The sequence below is a fragment of the Bacillus rossius genome, chromosome 7, assembly GCF_032445375.1.
Source record: "Bacillus rossius redtenbacheri isolate Brsri chromosome 7, Brsri_v3, whole genome shotgun sequence".
NCBI classification, from domain to species: domain Eukaryota; kingdom Metazoa; phylum Arthropoda; class Insecta; order Phasmatodea; family Bacillidae; genus Bacillus; species Bacillus rossius.
The window spans coordinates 49,749,215-49,777,163 of record NC_086335.1 but is presented as its reverse complement, the minus strand read 5'-3'; the positions used below and the strand labels follow the sequence as shown (position 1 = coordinate 49,777,163).

At 36.4% G+C, this 27,949-nt stretch overlaps 1 protein-coding gene across 11 annotated transcripts in view; it reads right to left on the bottom strand.

Moving 5' to 3' along the window:
• Window positions 1–25,953, bottom strand: part of LOC134533990 (uncharacterized) — a 69,514-nt gene extending 43,561 nt beyond the window's left edge. For 2 of the 11 annotated variants that reach the window (XR_010075417.1, XM_063371868.1), the window contains exons 1-5: window positions 25,765–25,891; window positions 8,037–8,229; window positions 7,881–7,949; window positions 5,607–5,684; window positions 2,849–2,914 (exon numbers count right to left, since the gene is read on the bottom strand). Coding sequence is in view for 5 of the 11 variants with exons in the window: in XM_063371868.1 (XP_063227938.1) it covers window positions 2,849–2,914; window positions 5,607–5,684; window positions 7,881–7,949; window positions 8,037–8,121 (298 nt within the window). In the remaining 6 variants the exon portion in view is untranslated. Of the gene's footprint in view, window positions 1–2,848; window positions 2,915–5,606; window positions 5,685–7,880; window positions 7,950–8,036; window positions 8,230–25,482; window positions 25,733–25,764 lie in introns of those variants that run through there. The other 9 variants (XM_063371867.1, XM_063371864.1, XM_063371865.1 and 6 more) reach the window with 7 other exon arrangements.
• Window positions 25,954–27,949: the final 1,996 nt, after the last annotated feature.

Here is a 27,949-nt window from a genome sequence, read left to right as displayed (position 1 = left end):
TTGTTTTAACTAAATATATAAGAACACAAAAAAGTAGCAACTTAGCATGTTCATTTCTTTATTCTTTTTTTTTTTCATGCAGTATATGAATGCTTGTGTAAAAGAGTCAAACATTTTTTTGCCTCTCTTGCAACACATCACTGACTTTTTTTTTGTCCACCATGTGGGAGAAAATAATTGTCTGAGATGTCAAGATGCTATGTATTATCTACCAGAAGAAAAAGAACAATCAAGTTAATAATGTGACACTTGGCAAGTCCAAATGCTGTACTTATGGGCAAATATTTTCAAAAAGATCTACATAAGTTTCCTCCACTTTGCTATTACCTGCAGTTTGGGTGTCAAAACCCAGAGTGAGCCTAGTAATGCTACTTGTGCTGGATTGCTGAATTTATCCGGGAGGGTGCCAGGCTAGCTCTGAATCTAACCAACTTGCTGTTATGTGGGTAGACGGCCAGAGTATGTCACTAGGCTCTGAGTCCAAGAATCTGACTTAAATTGGAAGCACGGGCACTAGTCAACATAGTGCACTGATTCCTGACTTCGCCTAATGGAACACTGGTGAATGATGGTAAATGTCACATGGTTCACGGATTTACATGGTTTACATGGATGTGGCTTGCACTGACAAATTATTGTTCTGTTATTCTTTTCTCTTGTTATGTGATTATGTCCTAGCAACAGTCTTGCTAAGGGGTGGTTGTGATTGTAGATGGCCAATCCCATAAGTTGAATAATGAACCGGGACTCAAACTGGCAACACGAGCCATGAATCAACGTTAGGTTAATAAAAAATGTATTTTCTATGCCGGCAGGCATATGTACGGCTTATAAATTGAAAACGTTATTCTGGAGCCGGCCAGTCCCATAAGTTATTAACCTCGTGGCATGGTCACGTGGTGAGGTGAAGTTAAATACAGTGGGTTAGGTCCTGAATCGCAAATGGACCAGGGACATGTGGGGAATAAAAATAGAAAGGTTAAGGTTGTTTAATTATAGTTACCAGAAAGAATATATTGATATCACAAGTTTAGATTAGTACACTTTGAAATTGTAGGTACCTCCTGTGGCAGCTAAAACCTGGTCCTCACCTCATCTGCCACTGCTGGTGGAATGTACCTGCCTGCAAGGTGAACCCAAGTCAAGTGTTGTATATGCAAATGGCGTAACCCCTGTGTTTTATGAACATCCTGTATAATAAGAGTCCTGAAATATTAAAGTGATCACACAAAAAATTAATCTAGCCCCAGTTCTTGCCCAAACGGGCATGCGAACGTAGAACACGAGTGTTGGCCTCTTAAGAGCATCATGTTTAATGAACGCAGCAATTTCTCCTTACAGCAAATGGCCTTAATTAATTCATAATGTAAAATGAGTTCATTACATAACCATAGTCAAGTCAAGTTAAGTGTAAACAAATGGAGAAGTTACAGAAAATAACAGTCTCCAAGTTGAGTCATATATATTTTTTTCCATTTAATTACTTTTGGCGCAAGGGTGACGCTACCCACACCCCTGAGCCAGTTTCCGCTAGCAGTCTGGCGCAGGCCGTGGTCCGGGACAGACGCTTCGTCCCGTGGGGAACTTTGTAACTCCAAGCAGTAATTCTGGTAATAATAGTCATCAACCTAAACCTTTTCATTTAACTTAACTCTGCCATGCAACCACGCTGTGGAATAATGAACTTACAGGACTGGTCAACTCCAGCAAGTCACGTTTTTGTTAATTAACTGAACCTACATTGGCTAGGAGCTTACAATGCTGAGTCACGGCTCCGGAACACCGGGCCCCAACTCTTTAGTTATATTTCAATTTACGGTACTGGCCGACTCCAGGAGAACAATCAACAAAGATTGTCATTAGGACGTAAGAGTTCAGGGCCATGTTTCTTAATCACATTACGCTTATTGCATAGGCTGCCAATGTGTGATTGCTGTGTGGAATAAATATCAATTTGTATTGCAATTATTACAGTTTTATTTGCAACACCATAGCATCATAATTACGTAGATTTAAGCATACTGTGGTTTGCAGGGAAGCACAACAGTATACCAGCTAATTTCTTGTCACGAAGATTCTAGCCAATGGACCCAGTGGACCACGCAAGGCATCACATGTTGGTTGCACAGAACTAGCCGGGTGCCCACACCTCAAGTTCACCCAGTGAACATTAGACCCGCCCTGGGTCTCGAACACGAGACTGCAGGTGGTGGCAATTCATAACTCTATTTCCTCTCGATATGCCTCAATCACACCATATTCATTAATTTTGTTTAAAAGAAAAAAATTAAACTTCTTTTAAAAACTTACATTTACAATCCTTGTTCAACCGTCAAAAAAAAAAATAATGTTTCAATTACAAGATTAAAACACACACCTAAATATAAACAATTTAATGTGGTGATATACTATCAAAAATATGAACAGATCCAACTACTGCTCCATAGAACGCACGTAATTAAAAATGATTAAAATGAAGCTCAGAAACAGTACATTTTAACCACAGCATATTATATAATATGTAAAAAATCCAGAAAACATGTCTTAAAGTTATCCATAGGAGAGGGAATGCACTCACAAATGGTGGCTAACTAAAAATTGAATCAAATCATTTTCTGTTAATCCCAGTTGAAAAATATTGTTTTTCGGGTTTGTAAGTGCCAATTTCTGATATTTCAAAAGAAAATTTTCAACCCCTTCGGTAAAAGGCTCCCTTACGAAATAAATGCATTACTTTAAAATTTAGCACAATTCAACTACATTCTGCACAAAATCTGCAGATCACTTAGATTTAAAGTAACATACCATGAAAAACTCTTGACAAAAAGTGGCAAACGTAATGATTTACCTGTCCCTGACTGTTGCATTTTATTTTCTACGTTCATCTTCCTGAATGTTTTCAGCAAATCTTCCACTGAAACAGTACACAAATCAAGATAAATGCAAAGCCCAACTCAGCTTAACTGCAATCAAAAATAAATAAACAGATATGAAAGAAATTTTTTTAAAAATTTGATGTAGTAAACTACACCAATCCCTCATTTAGCACAACTAATGCATTCCTATAAATGTTTGTGCTATCCGAAATTGTGTATTCTAAAGCATTGATCTCCATAAATAGCAAGGCTAATGTACTTAATGTGTTCCAAAATGTGTAGGGAAATATTCTTTACCTAATATAAATGTATAAAATAACAGTGAACGATAAATATGTTACACCATTTATCTTTATAAGCCTACCATTGAATATATGACAAATACGACACAGCGTAACGGGATATAGTTATCGTCAGTAGACTGGGTGACTGCCCGTCCAGGCATGACCAACTTATGTCGCAGACCTTTTCACCAACTTTCCAAACCATCCTTTACTGGCAGTGAAACCGACATTACTGTCCGGATATTTACATTTTAATTTTTCAAATATTAATGTTCTTGTTCAAGTTATCATCGCTTGGTTCAAATTAATCCTGTCAAGCCCTTGATTTTTTTTCATTTGCACCATTCATTTAACAACCTTTTCCATGTGAATCATCTGTTAATTTTTGTTTCAGTATCTAACGCCAAATATATAAAAGTTTAATAGAGACCTTATTTTGTACGATTGTGCACACAGTTGCTTGAAACTAAAGTGTGACCAGCATAAGTGTGGCCTTCATGACACTCTGAACACCGTAATACTTCTAATTTTGTATCAAAGCCTTAAACACGATGCATTATGCTTTTACTTGGAAGCCATGATTCCACTATGATTCCAAATGTAGGTGCCTGCACACGTACAGTTACCAGCAGACAAATGGGCAAATGTTGCTTGCATTTGTACGTGCTGGCTAGACTGAAGTTTATCACTGCCCGTTACGGGGCCGGGCGACAACGGCACGGCACGGCGGCATACACACGAACGTAAAATTATTAAGTCCTTTACACTCCCTAGCCGCAACTGAACTTGCCATAGCTGATGTTTGTACAACAGCCGATGGCGTAGTCAGACCTGTGCAGGCATCTCTTCCTCCCTCGTATGGCTAACTGTCTGCCACGGTGTATCTGTTGTTTACCGAGTTGAAGCAGACTTCGTGGCATCATGCCCATCTTTTTTTTTACCTGTGGCTATTTAGTGCTAACAGAAATTAACAGACGTGCTATTCAAGACTGGGGCAGTAACATTAACATCGCGCTAAATGAATTCACGCAATCTGAAGACGTGCTAAGTGAGGGATTGATGTACAGTTAAAAATTTTTTTGTCAAGACAAAAGATGATATAGGTCACCATCTGTAATTCAGCAATGTGAAATTTGTCGGAATAACTTACAACAAAAAAAAACGTAATCACTGACAAATCATAGGGTCTTCATATTGGGACAAGAATTCTTACTTTTTATAGCCAAAAAATAGTTTTGAAAATGAATAAAACATTTGCAAGTTAGGTACCTAATACTCCATAATGTTTCTCTGTAGCTCTATTACCCAAAAAACACAAAAAGCAGCTCAACTTTGTGATATTCAAGCAGTAGAGCAATAGCTTTCAAGCTTCATATACTACATATATATATTTCCCATTTGTACAGTCATATTTTATGGCAATAAGTATTAGACCAAACATTAGTACCTGTGTTTCCTTCCCTGCTATAAAAATTAGCAAATGAAGGCACACATCCTGGTTTTCATTATGCAGAAGCACAGTGTTTAAACTAAATTATGAACTATCACATACAAAGAAAAACTTAAAAGGTTTGTAAATTCCCCATAATGTAATATTTATCCATTAGCAACACAGTTAACAGTAAAACTAACAGAAAAATGTTTCCATGACAATTATAGCATCAAGACCAACACCATGACAGAATTTGTCAAAACATGAAACATGCAAAATGCCAACAGCAGTTGAACATTTCTTCATAAATAAATCTGCAGTATTTTTGAACTGATGATAGCCCACAATAAGAAAAATATTAACATACTGGCATTTTTAAAAGCCCCGATTTGAAATCAAAGTTTATGTTATGAAAACAATGCTGACATGTGTTTATTTTTTTAATTCATAATACATAAGAGATACAAAATACAAAAAACAAATTCAAAATTATTTTCACACATAAAATCTAATCAATTGGCATTATATTCGCAAATTGTACTGTGCATGTAAAGCATTGTATGCTGCCAAGTAGTAAACAAAAACAGAACATAAAATACTTGCATTTATCAATTACTTACATTTGTATTAGTCTTTATTAATGAGTTTTTATGGATTATTAGTGAAATTTAAAGTTTTTACGGGCCCTTATTCAATTGAAGACGAATTAAGGACTTATTAAGGATATTAAGGAGACATTCAAACCTTGTGATATTATTTAATTCGGGCTTTCATTTTGTCAGGGACACTGAGAATCGGCCATGGCTTACTTTGGGTAACCCTCCCTGCATTCACCTCGGGTCACTTTGGGGAACCATGAAAAACCTAAATCAAGATGGCCGGACTGGAATTCGTAAGCCGGGTTCTCCGGAATGCAAGACCAGCGGGAATTCTCTATGCGGGAATATTAGACAGCACATAATAATTACTTTTATCGAAGCACCATCATGACCTCCACACTTCGTTTATACTTACCATCTGGTTCCCGACGTGTTTCCACAGGTCGTGCTATGCTTTCCTTTACAATTTCCATCAAACTGTTAACAAAGTCTCCTGCAATTAAAAAAGAAAAAGAAACACTACTTCATAAGAACTGTACAGCGCATGCCAGCCCGCTGTGCCTTCAAGCCTCATCAGAAGACCAGAGTTGAGGACAGAGCCAGTGAAGGAGCTGGCACTAAGTGCGTGTGTTTACACAGCTAGAAAGATTAGTGGTATTTTATTAAAATGGTGTGTCCACACTGAACTAATATGTAACGCCAGTATCTTGTGGCTGACTACGGGACTTAAAATTGCTTACAAGCCGTACTGAATTCTGCAAACGCCCTTTAATTTCTCTCGTGCCAAGTTATCCCTACATAAACCTAGTACATCAGCAAAGAACAAAGTTACATCAAAATTATGAAAGATCTGTCTGACGAAGAATATACACACACACACACACACACACACACACACACACACACACACACACACACACACACACACACATGTACTGAGATTAATTTGTGGGCGCCACCGTGCAAGGGGCACGGACCCGGGAGACTCTTTTTCAGGGCCGTGACGTCGCCCATGTGAGGCGTGATTTTAACCCTCCTAGAGCCAATCCTAGTACTCGCCACTGGTCCGCTCTCAGCGTCAAGTATGCTTTTCACCTACGCAGTGGGCTCTTACGGCGTCCCACACGCCGTCACACTCAGGATGTTGAAATAAACAAATACAAATAAAATTGTATGCCCTGGTTTATTAGTTGCTACTTCGCCTACACCTTTGATTATATCACACAACGCCTGCGACACGAATTGGTTCACTTGGTGCGACCTGACGTCCATGGCGCGCTATTCATACACAACCACCCAAAATACGTATCTAAGACGGAGCGGCTACCAGTACGGGAAGTGGGACCGGGGAGGGGGGGGGGGGGCGAGGGGAAAGGTGGCATAGACTGACCAGGCTTCTCCGGTTGACGTCAATTTTATAGCACTACTTTGTCCTAAGGGCTACTTCTGCTAACTTTAACATCATACCACTCATGCATTTATTGTTCTGTCACAAACATTTTCAACAGATATTCACGAAGTGTAATATTATCACTTACACAAATACTTATATTCTCTAAATTACACTTAGAGATTATCTGCTAAAAATATTTGTGACCAAAGAAAAATCTCCTTTGCATATTCCCATGATATACGAAGACACGAGAGAAGCAAATGCATTAATAATCAATTTCATATTGTCATGGCTCTTGTTATTTTTATCTTATTTATAAATAGAGTGTTGGAGCTTACCGAAATAGCCCTTAACTAATAGAGATGGCAAAAAAAATTCTACATGAACATTGTGTGAGAGACCAAGTAAAAAAAAAAAAAAAAAAAAAAAAAAGCAACAATGCAAAGGCTGCAAGAGGGTTTCTCTCCAAAAACTATGTAATTGTCAGCAGTGCTTCTGAGCAGAATCCAGGAACAGAACACAAATTCAAGCATTTTCTCCTGAAATCAACCTTTTATGAAATATTTAACATAAGCGAAACAGTGACAATTGCCTCTAATGTGTAGTTTATTATAAGCTTCACCCTGGTCTTGTGATAATAATATTTTATCTTAACTATATAGTTGTGATTAAGTTACAAGAAATATTGTTCCAAAAATACACTGTTTTTCCATTAGTTTTTACAAAAAAATTCGAGGTAACGAGCGCAACTCTGTAGGATTCGCAGGGGGGGGGGGGGGGGGTTGTACATAAAGTTTTGCACATCGGTTTTAACTGATACAAGTCATCTCTCGATGGGGTCTTGTATATTGTACAGGATACTGCTCTAATTTTGGCCTATATGCATACAATAAGCAGAAAACTTTAACATATACAGAAAATTTAGTATAAAACATAATTTTGACATTTACGTTTATCAACCCTGTTTCACAGTGACGATTTTCCAAGTGGAAGCAGGGCCCCTCAGGGGCAAACTTAATTCCTGAGGGACCCGGGCCACCCTATCGGCCCCTCACCACAGATATATGCCCATGCCTGAGGCTGTCAATTAAAAGTTTATCTTTTTTCTGTTATTATATCTGTTTGATTATGTTCATTTTAAAACCAAAAAATTTAATATTTAAACACAGATATACCTACTTCTCCCAAGTGAAGCTAGGTCATCATGACATTACTGCTTTACAATGCGAGCCAAGGCCATTAATGACCCAGCTGATAGTACAGATACATAGTACAGAATATGAACATGTCACTTACTTTGCTCAGTAGCTGCTTGCTTCTGTAAGCAATCATTCACTACACTTCTAACCAACTGCTCCATATCCGCTGAAAAAAAAAAAAGTTATGTAACTTGCATTTTCTTGCATCTAATTCAGAAACACATGGAAATCATGAACAAAAATTGGCACATACCTTTTGAATGCTGATCATTATCTCTGGGACGGACTGCAGAGATGAGCTGTGAAATAGCTGGTAAAATATTACTTATGGAATCCATAACCTCTTGAATTGGCCACTCACATGCAACGCACCAATGCTGACTTTAATACACTGTAGGAGCAGAAAACTGTAGTTACGCACGTCCAATATTTGCAAGAAGCTGAAACTAGAGAACAATTTAATATTATAAAAATTTACACATTTTTTTTTTTTTAATTTCACTAAAGATGGAATCACACTATGTCAGTATTATATATTGAGTTAGTTTTAAGTACGGTATTTAGGTAGTCGTAAGTTGGTAGCTAGGGTGTGCATATGTGGCAACATTGCGAATGACATTTGTGATGTGTACATTCGGGCGGGAACGGACAATGATTGTGCAGCGACGGTTACTACAACAAATTGGAATTGGAACAATCATGATCGTGGTTAGGGGCAGTATACAACAGTCAAGCACGACCAGACATACAGGAATGGGAGTGCAGTGGGTGCGGGTTTCCCCTGGTGTCACCACTTAAGGGGTGACGAAATGACAAATGTAGTACAAAAAAAAGTATCACAACATTTTTTTTTTTGCAAATAGTATTATTTAAAACTAGTTCAGTCTGATAACTAACCTCAGAAGACAAGATAACACACATTAAAATTTATCAGTTCAGTAAACAAAGGCAACGGATCACTGCTAACTCAATGCTGTGTAGTGGAGAGCGTATGAATGGTATGTTTCTGCAGTCTGTACTCAACAAGTCAACAAGTTAACAACCGGTGACTCATCCACAATCAACCCGCAACCAATCCTATCTGCTGCCGTGCTGGACAGTCACCCCACATTATTCTATAAATTTAGTTGTAATTGTTACTGATGTAACATGTGATATTCAGTTTGGTTAGTGACGTAAACGTTACAATGCATGCTATTTGTTTGTATTTGTACATTAATCTAAAGTTTCAAAATAATATAAAAAACTTAGTCATACGCTAAAATAAAACTAAAATTAATCAAGTGTTATCTTAGGTCCACTATGAGTCAAGCTTGGCCTTCTGTCTTATCCATATTGTAAATTAAAAAACAAAGTTAGTAAAAAAAAGATTTAAGTGTTAATATGCTTACAATGTTAAGTAAATGAACCAGAAAATAACACTTGCAACTATTCCTTTGATAACTTCAAAAATGTTATGAAAAGTATGGAGGGGGGACAAAAGATTTTCCGCACTAGGTACCACCTAACCTTGCTATGCCACGGGACTCACCATGACCTATTGCAAGGAACAATCATAGCATTTGCCTGCAGTGGAAAAACCTACATAAGGATGCCTGTATAATAATTTGGATCTTGGTCCTTCACAACTTGAGCTCAGCATATTACCACTGCACCACCTCACTCTATTTCGATGAATTGAGTGCAATCAAAATCAAAGTTTTCTTGCGCTCTAAGACAATTAGTACCTACTTTAGAGAACAAACTATTTTAGTTAGGTGAAAAAAGTGTACAATTATTTTTTTACTGTTAAAATATAGGCTACATATATTAATTTAATATTTTTTTTCCAACACATGCTTAGATTGCTGTTAACAAGATGTTAGACTCAAATGAAAGCACTCTTATAATGCCATAAAGCACAGTTAGCAGTAGGCAGTCACTGACTAAATGCATATTCTCAAATAACGTAATCACAAAGCACACTCTGCAGCTGAGAAAGTGATGTTTACCTTAATCTTTAACTGTTAACCTGCCTGAATTGTCTATTAATAATAACCTGCAGCATCGCTCATGTGATTTCAGAATATTGCTCATATCTCAACATTGAAAGAAAAACTATGTAATTAATTCCAATCATTTTTACTAAATAAATAGACACCAGAAATACAGTTGAATTAAGTTAGAAATACGTAACGACTTCACGCTGTCGAGGTCTAGATAATGACACGAAGATCGTCATTTTTTGAAGATGTTCAAAAGAAAAAAAATCATAGTAGAAAATAGCTAAAACATCAAATAAATAAAATTTTAAGAAAAAATTGTTCCGAGAATACATGTACCAAATTTTACATTTCTAGGCCATTACTTCCCCGCATTACACAAATTACAGACATACAAAGACTTTCTTTTATTATTATAGATAGATATAGGGGGCTACAAAATAATTACAAAACTATTACAAGTGCATCAGTAATAGAGGCCCCTGGTTTGCCCGGTGTGCCTTTCAGATGCTTCTAAGAAACATAATATTATCTAATATTATCCAACTCTATATAATTCAAGAGATAATGCTAAAATCTGATAAAAAGCTTAGCAAAAAAAAGGAAAGTGAAAGCAATCAATAACACAATGATTTTAACTGACCAGCACTCGGGATACTGAATGCTTTTCAGAAAAACTTACACTGGACTATTAGGTTCACTAACTATAAAATAAGAAATTCAATCATGAAATGTATTATAAACTTTAGAAAATCTTGAGAAGTGGATCTAAGTGGTAGAGTGATTGTAAACTGCACTGGATGAAGCAGTTTTCAGACAAAACTTGTAAATAATTTTGTCTTTATATATATGCTAAATTTTACCGGTATTACTGCTTTACAACCATCTGTGCATACTTGTATCTACTTTAACTTTATAGGCTACTAGCTTTTGCCTGCGGCTTCGCTCGCGTTAAGAAGTATTATTATTAATAAGGTATAGTTTTTGCGGCTTTACTTTTGTTTAGCGTGTGTAAAAAGTTAGGGCCTACAAAACTTCTTTGTACACAATATTCTTAACTAATCTGTCATTAGGCGCTAAAACTATCAAGCTATTGGGTGAACTTACTCGTGAGCAAGCAACATAAAACTGTCCATGAGAGAAGCAATGCTCTCTCAAGTCAATACCCGCAAATTTGAGAGTTTGCCCCTGAAACTTGTTTATTGTCATGGCAAAGCAGACTTTTAGGGGAAACTGTAATTGTTTAAATTTGAACGGGATATCATTAGGTATTAATGGGATTTGTGGTATAAATACAGTTTCCCCTTTCGCACACCCAGTTAATAAAGTGGCTTCCACTATATTGCGATGTAACGCTTTCACTTGCAGTCTCGTACCGTTACAAAGTTTTGGTGGTTTTAAATTTCGCATCAACATAATTGGAACGCCCACACGCAGAATAAGCTTATGATAAGGCAAACCTGACGGTTTCAATGAATTTAAAAATTCTACAGGGAAATTAGTAGCGTCATCTGTATTAACCACAGTATCAATCGAAGTATAGACCTTTTCTTCGCCCTCAAACGACATGAGCAGGATATCGTTGATAGCTTCTGCTTGATCATTCTTTGGAGTAAGTATGGCACGCTCACATAACCATTCAATAGGCTTGTCATGTATATGAATAATGTCTGGATAAACTTTAGACAGCAATTCTTGAACCGTAGTAACAACTAAGCACAATTCTTCCGGGATGGTTATCATTCCATCAAACAATGGAAAATCACCATTACAGATTTTAAGAAGGAGATCTGAAAATCTACCAGCAGACTCATCCCCGCCCAAATGTGATCTCATATTTTTAGAGAGTTTAAGAATATTAACCTGGGGCCACAAATTAGATTTCTTAATGCACGACTTTACTTCGTCAGATCTGGTTCCTTTTGGCACCACTGGTAGAGTCTGCTGAAAGTCTCCAGCCAGCAAAACTGTTACACCACCCATTAATTTTGTATTACCCCTTATATCCCTTAGTGATCTGTTTAAGGCTTCAATACCACCATTATGAGCCATCGTTATTTCGTCCCACACGATTATTTTTGTACTCTTTAAAACTTCAGCAAAATTACTTTGTTTGGAGATGTTGCAAATGGGAGTCTCGGCAGTGATTAAATTGAGTGGTAACTTAAAAGTAGCATGAGCAGTTCGACCACCTTCGAGTAATGTAGCAGCTATGCCGGACGACGCCACAGCCAGGGCAATGCCGTGAGTACTTCTTACTTTCGCCAAAAGTAAATTAATAAGGAAGGTTTTACCAGTTCCACCTGGATCGTCTAAGAAGAATATTCGACCGTCATTTGCATTTACACTTGTGATAATTTTATTGTATACTTCCTGTTGCTCGTCATTCAAGGATGCTTCATTTTTTCTAACTGCGTCTTCTAAGGCCACTGTATCGTAACTGGTCTCCTTCACGTACTCTCTATTTGCAAAATGTATTGATGTTATTGGCTGAGGTAATCCATACTCTTTAAGAGGACGGCCGCCTAATGATAATACGGCATCCTCTAATACCGACAGGCATTTGTTAAATATCAGGTCCGATGAGTGCTCTACATCCACGTCACCTTGCCTTTCAGTTGTTTTTTAAAGTCTTCAAAAAAGTATTCTTTGTATTTTTCCCAAAGTCATAAGGGGTCGGAAACCTGGCAGAACAATAAAATGATAGCAAAAAGCTCTCGAATCATATGCGGTGTTTGACAAAGTGCTGCCTCTTCAAAAGCTGAATCCAAATGCCGATCATCTTCGAGTAGACCTAGAGCCTTGCACGCAGATTGGAAAGTGGGATGTAAGTGACCATCTACAGTTTTCATAGCTTCAAATGAAATTGTGCCTCTGATCTCATGTAGAAGCATTCGAAGGTGGTAGCGTTCTGTATTGTTTGGATGAATAGTATAAACCCTACCTAGAACGTGTTCTTTTTTGACCCCTGACCATCCTTCAACATTCACTCCTCTCTTCCTTCTCTGAAACGATTGCTTGTTCCAAACGTAATACGCAGGGACTTCCACGTTACACAGATAGAAAAAGGAGAGTAGTGTAGTTGTAGGAGGACTGTCGTACAAGTTATGCTCATTAAAATAAATTCTCTGTCCATTTTCTAAATTGACAGCAAGGTGCACTACAGGAGGAAAACGCTCATGTATTGGGAATTCAAGGATTCGCCAAACTGCTTCAGCTGAACTTATATATCGACCACTTGCGTAGGTTGTAACTTCATCCATCCCATCCTTCCCATTCTCTAAAGTAAACGTAGCCTGATCTGACCCTTTATTAACATATTTGCAAACGTATTTGATTGACTTCACTGAATGGCAATACTCTACGTTCACGTGAGCGTTACTGTTCTTAATAGCACTTATAAGGAACCACCCAACGATTATCTATTGTAACACCCTTGATATTGACAGAGAATCCACCGTCATCCAGAGAACGTCTCCTGTACTGCGGATAACCATCATCACCGGTTTGAGTTTCCTTAATAAGAGCCTTAGGATAACGTTTGCTGCACGAATTATCTTTCATGCATGGAGAATTTCGATTTAAACTTCCACAGGGGCCATGTATCATATTAGTTTTAACAATTTCGTAAAGCTCAGGATCACGATCGGGGTTAGGTATTTCAGCACAAATAATATTTTCAATTTGATCCGGAGTGATGCGATGTTGAAGCCATAAAAGTATATGAATATGCGGAAGACCTCGCTTTTGCCATTCCGTCGAATACATATAGCATCTCACTTCACCGAATATTTTCTCTTTTAGCAACAAATCCATGACCTTTTTTACCTTTAATCGAAAGACACGCGAAATAATATTGTATCGATCATGAGATTTTTGTCCTGAAAGTAAGTGCTCATTTATGTCACTCCAGCGTGGGTTACATGTAAAAGTAATAAAAAGGTCGGGACAACCGTAAGGTCTAACATAGCGTCTTGCGTTTTTTCATGCATGTATCTTGGTCCACCAGTAAAAGATGATGGAAGTACTACCATTTGTCCCAGCTGATTTGCTTCAGTATCTTGCCGTCCAATTGCATCTTTTAAATGAATATAATTATCTGCGTGCAATTTGGCTTGATTGTTTTTTATGTTGTTTAGTCTTTCAGTTTCTATTTTTGCGTATTCATCTACCAAATATTGACTAAAAAGAGCACGATATTTAACCAAAATGTTATCTTCTCCTTCTCTGATCATTATTTTGTATGAATAAAAACTTACAGCAGAGACTGTTTTTTTCAAGGGAAACTTAGTTGTGGGATCGCATTGTGGTATGTTGATTGAATAGCCATCATCCCCCCAGCAAAACATCAACGGGTACTGCAGTGCGTCATAAGCTCGATGTATCTCACTGATACGCTGAAGTGAGTTACTTCGGCTTTCTAGGATAATGTCTCTTCGGTCAAAATGCTGATCTACCAATACAACAACCACTTCATTTGCCGCTGGTGCATTAAATCTGCCTCTGTGTTCTCTTTGTGGTTTTTTATCTGCATGTATTACGAACCTTGAATGACTCTGAAGGCGATATTTTATCAATGGCTGTTTTTTGATATTTTATGTATGGGTTCACCTCATGTAACATAATCTGCAATTGTAGGATTAAATTTGGTCTCAAATCAGGAAATTTAGAACATCGAATATTAGCTTCTCTATCATCTTCACCGACGAAATAAATTTGCAGAAACTGTGCATCCTGCCCAGGTTCCGGTAATATACTTCCAATTAAATGATAGACTTGTCCTTGAACTTTAAAAGTTGGTGAAAAACCACCTTCTTTTATTTGTTTTCCACCAAAGGAAGTCATTTCAAAACAGGCATTATATTTTCGAATATTATCCATGAAGTGTACATGATTTGGGTGTAAATAATTAACCAGACTGTAAAGTGGTTCAGGCAGTTGTTTAAACGGCTCAAGTTGTACTTTACCGGCGCTACAACACATGCCAGGTGTCTCATCTTTCCACTTCAAGGCGTTACGCCACGGACACTTGTACGCCATATAACCTAAGACTACACTGCTGTCAGTTCCATAAGCAATATCTGGGTCATACGCCAAACCCGAAAGCAACTTGCTTCTCCATACACGCTGAATTGTATTATCTCTATACCGTGACTGAATCACTCTATGCACATCGGTATTCCTGGCCTGATATAGTGCAGCAGATTGCCTATGTTTTACAGGGTTTGCAGCTTGTTAGGTGGCGACAGATTGCCTGTGTTTTTCAGGGTGTGCAGCCTGGTAGGTGGCGACAGCTTGCCTGTGTTTTTCAGGGTGTGCAGCCTGGTAGGTGGCGACAGCTTGCCTCTGTACATCAGGTTTTTTTTTTCTTATATTCAGACACAGCTTTACGGTGGGATTCAGGTAGAGTCTGTCCATATTTTTTGTGCCTTTTTTATTTGATTTTTTCGTGTGTAATTAGTAAACCTTGCCCTACGTTTGTTTTTCTTTTTTTTCTATTAATGTCACAGACTCAGATTGGGACAATAAACTTTTTATTAAATGTTCATCATAATTTATTGAAGATACCATAGGTGAATGTTCACGCTCTAAAACAGGTACCTCCTGACAACCCTTATCAACTTTAAGTTGCGAAGGTGTATCAATTCCAAAATCATGTTCTTCTACAGCTACCTCCATACGATGCCGAGTAATTTTCTGTGCTGCTATGGGAAGATAGGCATCAAAATGCCCACTGGACAAATCTTGGCTGAATCGTAATCGCCTTACCGGATAGTCGTTAGATCCAGATTCCGTATATATGATACCGTTTCTATAAACTTCAAACTTAAATGGGAATATTAATCCTGCTGCTATTAACTCACAAAATCCGCCATAAGTAGCATTTTTCATCATATCAGCAAAATATTCGTCAGATGTTACGTAGTTATCACCATTCCTGTCATGGGTCATAATTGAAAACTTGCTCCAGTCATTAACCACATATCTGACAATTTCTGAAAGCACCTCCATCGCTCTATCTTGTGTTCAGTACATTAAATAAGAGAGAGCACAAAACAAACATGCACCGTCACCAATAATAGGAACGACAGTACATACTTCAACTTCTCCATTAATGTTCAGATTTTCTTTAGCCATTTTAAAAAAGTCCAACCGACAAAACCTATACTTAAACCAAACGAAAAAAAAAAAAATGCCAAATACAAATCGTCAAATATAATCCGCTAGATATATTATCTATGCACTATGCACAAAAATGGTTAATTCAAAGTTCTCTCCAAAATAACTCAATATAGATGGCACTAGCATACAGAAATTCGTATATTTTAAACTGAAAAGTTACTAATCTTATATAGCCTGCATCTCAAAATCCTTTCTTAGGGGATGCCTACGTCATAGTAGCTTTATGCATGCAAAGTCTCAGCCCGATCGGTTTAAAATTGACAAAGTTTCATACAAACTTTCATTCCCTATTTTATACCCTTGGGGGTAGAATTAATCAAAATCCTTTCTTAACGGATGCCTACGTCATAACATCTACCTGGATGACAAATTTCAGCCCAATCCATCCAGTGGTTTGGGATGTGCGTTGATAGAAAGGTAAATCTGTATTTTATTACAAGTGAGCAAATTTGAACTCTACTGACGAGTGTATTGTGTGCAGTATACAGTGAAACGCCACAGGCCTTCTCGGAACTCACGCAGTAGGCTAGCATGCGTTGCTATTTTTGTCTCTGTCGCGCTTTGTTTCTAGCCATATGGTTGCTTTGAAATTAATGTTTCCTTTTTTGTTTCCCATTATCCGTGATTTTCACTATCCACAATGGCCCTGCCACTTAATTTCGCTGATAATCGGGAGTGTACTGTGTGTACTCTGTGTGTGTGTGTGTGTGTGTGTGTGTGTGTGTGTGTGTGCGTGCGCGTGTGTGTGCGGGTGCGGGGGTGCGGGTGTGCGGGGGTGCGGGTGTGCGGGTGTGCGTGCGTGTGTGTATTTATTATATATATGGTAACATTTAAATAATATTTTGACTTGTCCCTTACTGTGTAAAACTGAATCAAATGGATAAATAAATGAATGAACAAATGAACCAACAAAAACAAATAGTTTAGCAACACAAAACCATCCACCATAAATTATATTGCTACATTATGAAACTTTTGTACACTTTATAAGTAAACAGTAGAATGCAAAAAAGTTAACATATTTTTCTAAGCTGCAGAAAAAAACATAATTTTGCTTGCAATTCAAATGCTTAGTCATATTATTTATATATTTTAAAAATTTACATGACTCTCTTATTGCGCGACATTTTACCTAGTTGTGAAAGTTGTAAATTAATGTGCTATTTCAAAAATAGTTGTGCTAGAGTTCATCAATGTATAATATATTCTAGGCGTGTCACTAAGCACTACGAGTAAATTATTGTTATCATTTCTAATGGAATATTACACAATATTTTATATTCGTTTAGGATGTGAAATTTATTCTAACAAATTATTGCTAAAGATATAATCCATAGAATACTAGTTATGAATCATGTTAAAGAACTGTTTCCCTTTTCTAGTTTAGTATGATTAAGTTAATGTGTGTTACCCCGAGGTATCTTTATCGTCATACTTGTTACTGCCATTTTCGTGGTTTCATCTTTATCTGCACAATAGTTGTGTCGACCGTTGTTTAATGTTTGCCCATGTGGTGATCTTTACATCAATTATTTCAAAAGAACAAAATATTAGAGAACAAGCCCGTAATACTATTGCCTTGTCATTATTGAAACAGTACCAATCAAAACCCACTATCCTCTGTGTCCCTGACCCAGCTCAGGACTAAGTGATGTGTTGATCAGAGCATATATTTGTGCATCTTGTGGTCCAGTTTGTGCACTTTCAAGAAATAAACAGAAAATATTCATAGAAATAATGATAGGGAGCTGGGCTGAGTAACACTACGGGGGAGGAGGCAGGTAGAAAGGCTTGTGAGACTGTTCATGAAGGTTGGGGGAAACCGGGAGATAGGTTGCAGAGGTGGATTCAAAGGAAAGACCATTTGGGAAGTTACAGAGGGAGTAGAAGCAAACAGAAAGTAGAAAACACTCATTCCTGGTGAGAACAGAGCTAGAGTGGAAAGGACTAAAAAAAAAGGTATTGGAAGTGAGGGGTGCGAAGGATCTTTGGAGAAAGCTAAAAGGATTAAGAAAGTGTCATAGGGGGAGGACTCCTTGCCACCGAGCAAAAGCCTAATTGCAGGAACGTATATGTTAATCTATAGAAATATTAATTCTTTTTTTTTAAGTACAAAAAATTTTGTTTTGTAAGATATCACAAAGCTAGAAAAAAAAACAATTTAAAGTAATTTAAGGAAATAAAAGTATATAAATATATTACAATTTTATGACAAATCTGCCCCATTTTTTCTCCTGAGCATGAGCGGTGTTGTTGTCATGCCAACACCCGCCTACCTGCAGCATGCAGCAACTACACCTGCTAATTTGCAAAACTATAAACATTGTAAAAAAATGTAATTAATTTTTTCAGATTCTTTTCTATTAATTTATTTAATTGTTTCTACTGTTTCCATAACAACCTAGCAAATTTTATTCTGTTTTATAGAAATACTTTCCCCAGTCTTAATAGTACTGGCCATGGGCCCAAATCTTTTGGATTGGTGAGAAAATGGGGGGGAGAAATGTCCACGAAAACTACGGTCAAAGGGGTAATCGAAAAGACATCTAAATAAAATTGACTAGGCCAACCTTAAAACAGCCTAGTTTTAGTGTCATAATTATGTTTATCATCTCCATTTTACATTTACGATTACCTCCACAGTGAGGTATTTTTTAATTTCAAGGGGGAAGGGGGGCCATGCCACCCTACCCTCTCCACCCAGGATACGCCCATGCTCTATTTCTTAGAATCCAAACAGACATGGGCGTAAATCCTCCCCCTGGAATCAAAATACCCCTCACTGAGGCAACCCACTTGTGCTTGCAAAATCGTAACTGCAAAACGGGAATGATAAACATAATTCTGCGAACCCTCTATGGAAATTCTGATTTTCGCCCCTGTCAATGGACCTTCAAAAAAATGTGCCTTCATTGTAAGTAACTACCTACTCGTGGAGGGAGGTAGTGCAGTGGTAAACCATTGAACTATAAAATTTCAGAGAACCCAGGTACTAATCTAGTCAAGCCATCTTCACTTTTGTTCTCCAGAAAACCACCCTAGGCAAATGCTGGGATATTTCCTTATAATAGACCATAGTCGATTCCTTTCTCAATATCACCCTAATTGTACCAATGTTAGCATGTTAATAAGACTAGCTATTGATGAGAAATAAAGCCTAAATAAAGTAAAGTAAAAAAAAAGTAAAAGATATGAACTCTAAAATACTTTCATATTTGTTTTAAAAAGACCCTGAATTCCAAATTCGCCTACAACTCTAATCCGGGGCGGCTCCATGAACGGTCAAACCGAACCACCGTCCAGGGCCCTGCGCCAATCCTTTTAATACCGGCTCATGTGTTATGTAAAATGATTGTCATCAAAATTGTGGAATCCTGTTCAGACCCGTATCAAGCCTCTGCGAGGCCCCTGGCATTTTTCCGAAAAGAGGCCCCTTTCGCAGGAGTGAACACACCCCAAGCAAAAAACAGGGGGTTCGGGGTCCTACCCGAAAAATTTTTTATTACAAGGTGCAAAATGGTGCTATTATAGGTGTTTATTAAAACCAAAATTTTTAATATACAGTTGGAAGAATTGCAATATTTTCTGCTGATGTTAATTTTTACACGAATAAATAATAATTTGTATTACATTAACTTAAGTTCAGTTCCTGTGATACAAAAAAAAACAATACAATTCCAAAGGTTTTTCACTAAAATATAGGTTTTACATTGGAAAAAATACACTGTAAGTCTTTCACTATATATTTATTAATTTTATTTACACTTATACTTAACGGAACTATGTATTATTAATGTTTATATCAGATGACATCAAAACATGCAGTAATAATTAACCTATAATTGTTTTTAAATTATTCAATCTGCGAGTGATTAATTTCTAAAGTTATATTGAAATTAATTAATGGTATTTACTACTGTAAGCTATAACAATACCCATTTTTATTTCAATAATGCAAAAAAGTGTTAATGAAAGCGTGAACTTCAAAATCAAGTATAACTTCCCCTATAAGCACTAGCACCAAAGTCTACTTCAAAGTTTTCAACCTCTTGTACATAATGTCTATGCCTATCAATAATTTAAATAGGCTTCTTTCTACATTTTTTTGAGGCAAAGTCTTTGATGACATCACTAAAGTCTAGCGTTCTAAGTATGTCACATTCCACACTGAGAATGCTCAAACTGTTTAATCTTTCTTGTTGCATAGCACTTCTTTTTATATTTTTAATAGTCTTCAGTTTTGAAAAAGATTGTTCACCCAAAGCTTTTGACACCATCACTGATTAGAACATTATCAGAGAAATTTCCACATTCGGAAATGCTGGTGGCAACAATCCATTTACATAGAGATGATGATAGATGGCTTGTAAATTCAACTTCTTTGTAGGAGTAGATCGACACCCAACATCATCACCTCCTTCCAAATTTTCTTCGTACATTACAATATTTCTTTCCCCTTCTGCTTCACCAGAGTTGCACAATCGGAACCATTATAAAGGTGTACAAGCTGCAAAATGTCTTTATTTTCTGTAAGATAACTTTTAAATGTAGGCATTCTTCGACAAGCTCTGACTTGTTTACATCTTGTTTTTATACAAAAGCAAAATAATCGCAACAAATTTTCAGTTTGTCTTTTTGATGATCAATTAAATCCTCCAGAAATCCGAATATTTTCATAACTCTTCTGTATGCTTCTATGTGCGTATATTAAGATTCAATACCAATGAGTCTATGATTGGAAGGTAGGTCTCAACTATAAGTTTATCTTTTCCTTTGAGAATAGTATCTGGGTTGCTGCTGTTGTCGAAAAACGTAAGCCGAGTGCTGCGTCTATTTGTTCTGTCCTCAGAATTCTCAATATTAATGTTTTCAGTTGATGCCACAGCGGAACTTTCGTAGGCGTCAAAACTACCTCTTTTCTGTTCAACATATGATTTTAGAGACTCGAGAACTTTAACAGCTACTGACAGAGTAAAAGTAGGTTTTTGCAGGACTGTGTTGACCTTGTTGATTCTTTCCAAAATATAATTCCAAAAGTAAGTGAGAAACACTGTCTCAAATCTTTCCATGCATTTCTTAAAACCCGCAGCTTTTAATTTCGTGTCAGAATACTGCTCGGTGTCATTTCTAATCGCATTCAGTACTGACTCAATCACTTCATATCCTTCGCTCAATTCTAAAACTGCATCTGCCCTAGCTTACCATCTAGTGTTGGAGAGTGTTTTTAGCTTTTTACTTGAATCAGTCATAGCAGATAACAAAATGTTCCATCTGCTAGTTGATGCTGAAAAACAGTTGTACAGTGATTGAATGAAGTCAAAATATTTTGTCGCATTTCGGTTGCTTTCTGCTGCTACTACACCAACAAGATTCAAAGAGTGGGAAGAACATGGTATAAATTCTGCTAGTGGGTTTCCTTGTCTGATTCTTGCTTGCAAACCAGTGTATTTGCACTCATGTTTGATGCATTGTCGTAAGATTGTCCCCGACAATTTTCAAGAAGAATACCACAGTTTCTCAGCAAACCAGTTATTTCTTTGAAGAGTGTTTCGGCTGAATGCCCATTAATGGCAATGAATTTCAAGAACCTTTCAGTTGTTTCACTATTTATTACATACCTAATAATACACGTAAGTTGATCAGTATGTGCTACATCAGGTGTGGAGTCTACACATATTGAGTAATACTTGGCCTCCTTAACCTCTATAACAATCTGATCAAACACTTTTCTCCCCATCACTTCTATGAATTCATCACATACAAAAGACGACAGGTAAGAAACATTTCCTCGGCCTGTATTTCCATATTTCTTTATATGTTCTTTTAAAAATGGATCATATTCACTTATCAACTCAAGTGACCCTAAATAGTTCCCGTTATGTGGATTACCAAATTTCTCTTGATCTCCTCTGAATGGTAGACCTCTTTCAGCAAAAAAACCTTACGACAGAGACAACTCTAACCAAAACATTCTGCCAATATTCACATTCCTTATTAATTTCAATCTGGAGTGCTGTATCAATTCTTCCTATTTCATTGCAGCATCTCAAGTACACTAACATATTATTTCTATGCTCCTTCCCATTTTCGTGGCCAGTTAGAGACTGTGTTGCATGTTTCCAATCGTTGAAGCCTTCTGAACAGAATGTACTGGAAGAATTAGAACCAAAAAGTTTACAAACAAAGCAATATACTCGACCAGATGATGGTGAATACAGTAACCATTCACGCCTGATTTTATCCCCAGTCTGAAGCTCCCGGAAAAACATGGATTTACGCAATGTTCGTGACTCAATTACTTTTTTGCTATATTGTGAACACTCATATTTACGAACAGAATCAATACAATTATGGTTGAAATTTTGACAGCATGAAGGGCCTTTCCCTATCAAAAATTCTTGAAGTTCATTTTTAGAACCTCGAAATAACTTCCATTGTTCTACATCTTTACCTGGTTCCATTTCATCACAACTGCGTATTTCATCTTTTTTATGTGAAACTGAATTCTGAAGGTCAGAAAAAGTTGCAGGAGAGCTGTCGGGATAAGCTCCTTGAACATTTACGAGTGGGGAGGATGGCGGACCACAAGATGTAGCATTGCGATCAACTGGAAGACGATCTGAAGAACTAGAAGCGAGATCACTAATTAAGCCTAAATTTATTTCAGCACCAGAAACTGTTTTCAAAAAATAATTCACTTTTGGTAAAGATTCTATAAATAGTTCACTTCTTTTAGCATTTTGTCTTTTATGGGCACCACTTTCATAGATACGTTTCATGATTGCGATTAAGGAGCACTTTCAAACTTCTAATAAATTCCCACAGTTACATGTTAGACTGTTCACCTGAAAATAAATTACTTGATTTAATCATACAATCAAAATAAGAAAATTGCAATGCATATATATATACACACACTATTTGGATCGGAAAACTAAATAGGACATTTGCCTATAAACCAATGAATTTTGGAAATAAACGACTGTCAAATAGCTACATGAAACAATAACACAAGAAAAAAAAATTAAAAAATTCCAACAGGCAAACTTAAAACCCAAAACCTTAGATATTCTGGCTGTGAACCTTCACCCTAGCCAACTGTTATGTTAGACTCCTTCGCGAGGTCGAGACAACACCGAGTCTAACATTCCCCCCTTTTCAACTATTATGTCAAGTCCTGTGACTATGTGACAGCGACAATACAGACTTGTGTCAAGTGGTGACTAACGGACGAACACAAACCCATGCCTTACCCAGGACTTGAACCCAGAACCACAACCACCCGCACCATAATCAGGCGCGCTACGGAGACCGGCAACTCGGTCACTATGTCACTACTGAAGGATGTACAAAACTTTAGAAAAATAAGGAAAATACAAATTTCTTAGAATCACGTTTTTAGAAGCTAAGTTTTTATATACTGTTGAGTAATTATATGACTTTGTCTTTTAATTACTAAGAAATTATATGACTGTGTCTTATAATTACTTATATATCCCAATCCCAACAGAAAATTAGAACATGTTCTATTATGGTTTCTGTTATATTTTCGGGTAAAGAAACTGTAAAACCCAGAAGCCCGTTATACAATCGCTCGGAAGCGAATTCGTATCATAAAAACACATGTGAAAATGTGTTCTAATCCTGTAAATAATATTTGAATCGTAATCACTAGAAATACCACATATTGTCATACACTGCACATTTCTCCTCTCTTTTTTCTGCTTCTCTTTTCTGTTTTTTTTTCTTTTATATTTCCAAACACTAATGGAGGTGATGTACTGATGTACATAAGAAGCTGACGTAGATTCAACATGAATTTATAAACTATATACGACAGAAATGTTTGTTTAATGTTTAAACATGTATAATATTGTGAATGCATAACCTTTTTCAATTCTTTGTAATCCTTATGACTTCTCCAATATCCTTGTACAATTGTATATGAAAAATATCCTAAGGATGCAATAAGACAAACAAACAAACTACGTTTTCAGGTCCGCATCCGAGTTATTTTGCTTCTGCGCCATTGTAGAACGATCTTAAAAACTACTACGGAACTGGGCCTCATATGAATAAACAGTAGGCTAAATTTCTCATGCTATTGCTTAGCCCAGTGATACAAATCACATACCGTAACTGTACACACATTTTACAAAACGGCAATTTATTTGTAGTAACACAGAAAACAAACTTTCGTTTACTCTCATAGCCCAGCGCAGGACTGTTTCTTTACGCAGTAGATCGATTTATCGATAGGTAAAACGCACATTGTTTAAATGTACTGCCAACATAATGCGCACAGTGCACCTGCACGCTGACCACTATTAGACAGCTAGCTGCTTGATACGATTCCTTTCGATTGGTTTGCTAATGTGTAATGTATAAATTATTAAAAACGATAAATATATATGTAAGAAATTATGTATCATCGACTATTTTGTATTCCTCAAGCCGGAACAAGAAATATTTTTCTTGCAATTGCGTACAGCCACACACAGAACAATTGTAGTGTGTGTTTTCTTTGGCGTTGGTGATTTATGTGAGGCAGACTGAGGCCCCCTGGGGGGCGAGGCCCCCGGCGGCCGCCGGGTGCGCCTATACGTTAATACGGCACTGATCCTGTTTGGTAATTTTCTTACGTCACAGCTTTTCCGTTAATAAAATAATAAATTTCCGAAATTAATGGTTTACGTTGAGAACAGCAGTCATATATATTTACTGGTTTCTGAGAAATTACTGTTTCTTGTTTACATTACAAAACTTATGCTCTGACGTGGCAGCCGACATTTTATTACTGATCCTGTGGTTCTCCATACTTAAGAACGTGTATGTTTTCATATTTGGATTTTGTGAAACAGTTGAAGATAAATAAAAATATTTGAAAAATAGGCGAGTCCCTACTGTGCATTCAAACCCAAGCATCAATCCTTGACAAAGATGTTTTAGTAGTATGGAGGAGCAGAGCGCCAACTTTGTGTGTGCGATAGCATGTAGCCTGGGGTAAAAAAGGAATTTTTACATTTGATACACGTAATTACAGTTCCTTTTTAACGTCAGGTTATGTACTATCGCACGTAAAAGTCAGCGTTTCGCGCCTCCGTACTGCTAAAAAAAATCCCTGGCCATGCTTGGGTTGGATGCACAGTAGGAACTCAGATAATTTTTCTTTAAATCTTAATTTGCCTTCCAATGCGTCACAAAATCCAAATCCAAAATATATACGTGCCTACTTATATAAAAAAGGCCACAGGATGACATTGCTACGCTAGAGCACAATGGCGGTGGCAGCATTACTGCAGCGACTACATAAAGTAACTAACGGTAATTTCTCAGATACCAGGAGTAATTTCGAAATTCTGTTACGAAGGTAACAACTTTAGCAACAAAAAAAAATTAAAAAAATGGTTATTTATAATCTTTTAATCTGAATCTTCAAAGGACCTCAACAAAATAGGTTGTTAAAAAAAACGTATACTGACTCGCTTGCACAGTCGTGACTTAACGCAGATGAAAAAATTACTATTTGATTACTTTCAAGGTCTCCTATTATGTTTTTCCTCACGTGACTGTATGCTCCTTGGTAAGGCGTAAATTTCTTTAATAGTTTTTATTTTTATTTTTACTGACTAGCCCCCATATCTCGTCAGGACAGCAGTGAGCCCCTTCACAATTCTGTCCGACATGCTTAATTTATTTACACAAACACACACACATATAAAAAGCTACTTTTAACAATACTAGACACATCATAACCAAACCTGGTAAAAGTTCAGACAACATTCTAGATTAAAAATAAATGTACGTCAAACCTACGTATAGTGAAAATCCTTAAAATCTTGAAAAGTTGAACTATAATTGCATACACTAAATATGTACTGTGTAACTCACTCTCCTAATGACACGGACAATTCTTATCTGATAAAAGCACTACAGTGTAGACAAATTAAAGAAAACTTTCTATTTCAGAAGCATAAAAATTCCCTTTAATAAACAATTGACAAACAAAATTTTAAGACTCCATAGTACAAAAATTAATTATTATAAATTATTATTTTTTAAAATATTCACTTTTCAGAATATTCGTAAAAAAACCCTCAAAATTTAATTATGAATGATCTTTGAGTAGTACTACAGAAAAAAAATATTTTAAATTCATTTAAACATCACAGAAATAAAAAAAAAACCTTCAAAATTATATATATATATATAGGTATCAAATATGTTGTTATTGAAAATGAATATTAAAATTATTTAAATATTAATTCAAGTTATTTTATAAGTGATACGCGAGATTTCTTAAGACCCTGTCACGGTGTCAAATATTTATCTCCAACTACATTTAAAAATAGAGCTGGAGGGGTAGTATTAAAAGAAAATGACTTACAATTTATTTCATCAAATAAATTTGGACAGATAACCGCAACTGCGTTTTAAGTCATGTCTCACTATCAAAGTTATATGGTAAGACCTATCTCAAACTTTAGAATTTTAATCTCATTTTCAAAATTAAATAATGGCTCGCAGTGCTGGATGGAATTTTTTAATGTGGTACGAAGTTTGTGCAATTTTTAATTTTTTAAATTGTATAAATTTAATTTACAATAATATTTTTATATAAGTGATTTTTTTAAGTTACAAAAACGCACTTTCCTTTTTGCACAATAAATTATTTCGCATACGAAATTCATATTACCTGGCATCACCCGCAGTCTTGAGTTAGTGACTCGGGGTGTGCCCAGTAGGGGCTGGTGTGAATTAGGTTTGACTTTGCTTTGGGAGGACGTTAGCTCTTGTGGCTAACCGATGATGTCTTGTGGGTCTTTGGCCACAGCATAGCCCTCTAGGCTCAGAGCATAGAGTAAATAAAGTACTAGTACAGAGTGGACACTCAATGCTATTGCAGTTCTACGTTTTTTTTATTCAGAAATGCGCTAGTTGCTATACAAAAACGCAAACTTGACAAACATTAAAACGAAGTTGCAATGGCTTAAAACCGAGATAAAGTACCTTCTGGAGTAAGACTTACGTTTCAAATTATAAGTAAATTTTAATTTAAATACATTGATCCTAGAAAGTACAATTTGCAGTTAATATGCTTAAAACAATAATTTGAATAGTAGGGAAATTTGCAGCTTCAACTGAATGTTGGCAAGCCTTTGACTTGTTTGGTGCATGCATTAATATTTATAAAAATATTGATTTTATTTTTTTTCCCCCTTATAAGCAAATCATTTAACTAAATATCGGTAAACGTAACATATAATGATTTAGGAGAGCAATATTTTTAAAACAATAAGTAAATTTCTTACCTTTGAGACAGTGTTTAACTTAACCTCATTTCGGTTAAAAATGTTTTCTTTACGTAGCATAACATTTGTTAAAATGCATAACATGTAACATATTTTCGGATTATAATAAATCGCTGCCTTTTTTTATGTCCAAGAAATAATTGAAGTTAAGGTTAGGATTTTCGTAGGTACCTACCGAATTGCATTACAAATCGCAAACAAAATGCATAAAAAAATGTGCAGAAGTATATAATCATTAACACAGGCAATGTGTATTTCTGGCAAATTTAACTGCCTATGATGTACAATTTTTCCACAAAAACTGAAATGAAGCTGTTACCAATGGCATCTAATTCTTTATGGATTAGGTGAAAGTACAAATCTTTATCGTATCTTCACTTCTTGAAGACACGTGTGTAGCAATAAATTAAGAAAAAAAAACCTTAATTTCAACATAAAAATTTAAGACACTTAATTTTTTCGAAACCCTCACCTCGGTAATTGTTCCGTATCACGTATCCAAGTATATACCTTGATCCTGTTGGTATGATCATGTATGATTTATCCGGTGGCACATGATGCTTGCTGTTTTAATTAATGTTAAAACAGCAAGCATCATTACCACAGGATCAATGTATTCAGGATCATGCCATTTGTTAGTATCAAGGGATAGACTTGGATAAGCATTACGCAATTTTTACCCACACCTC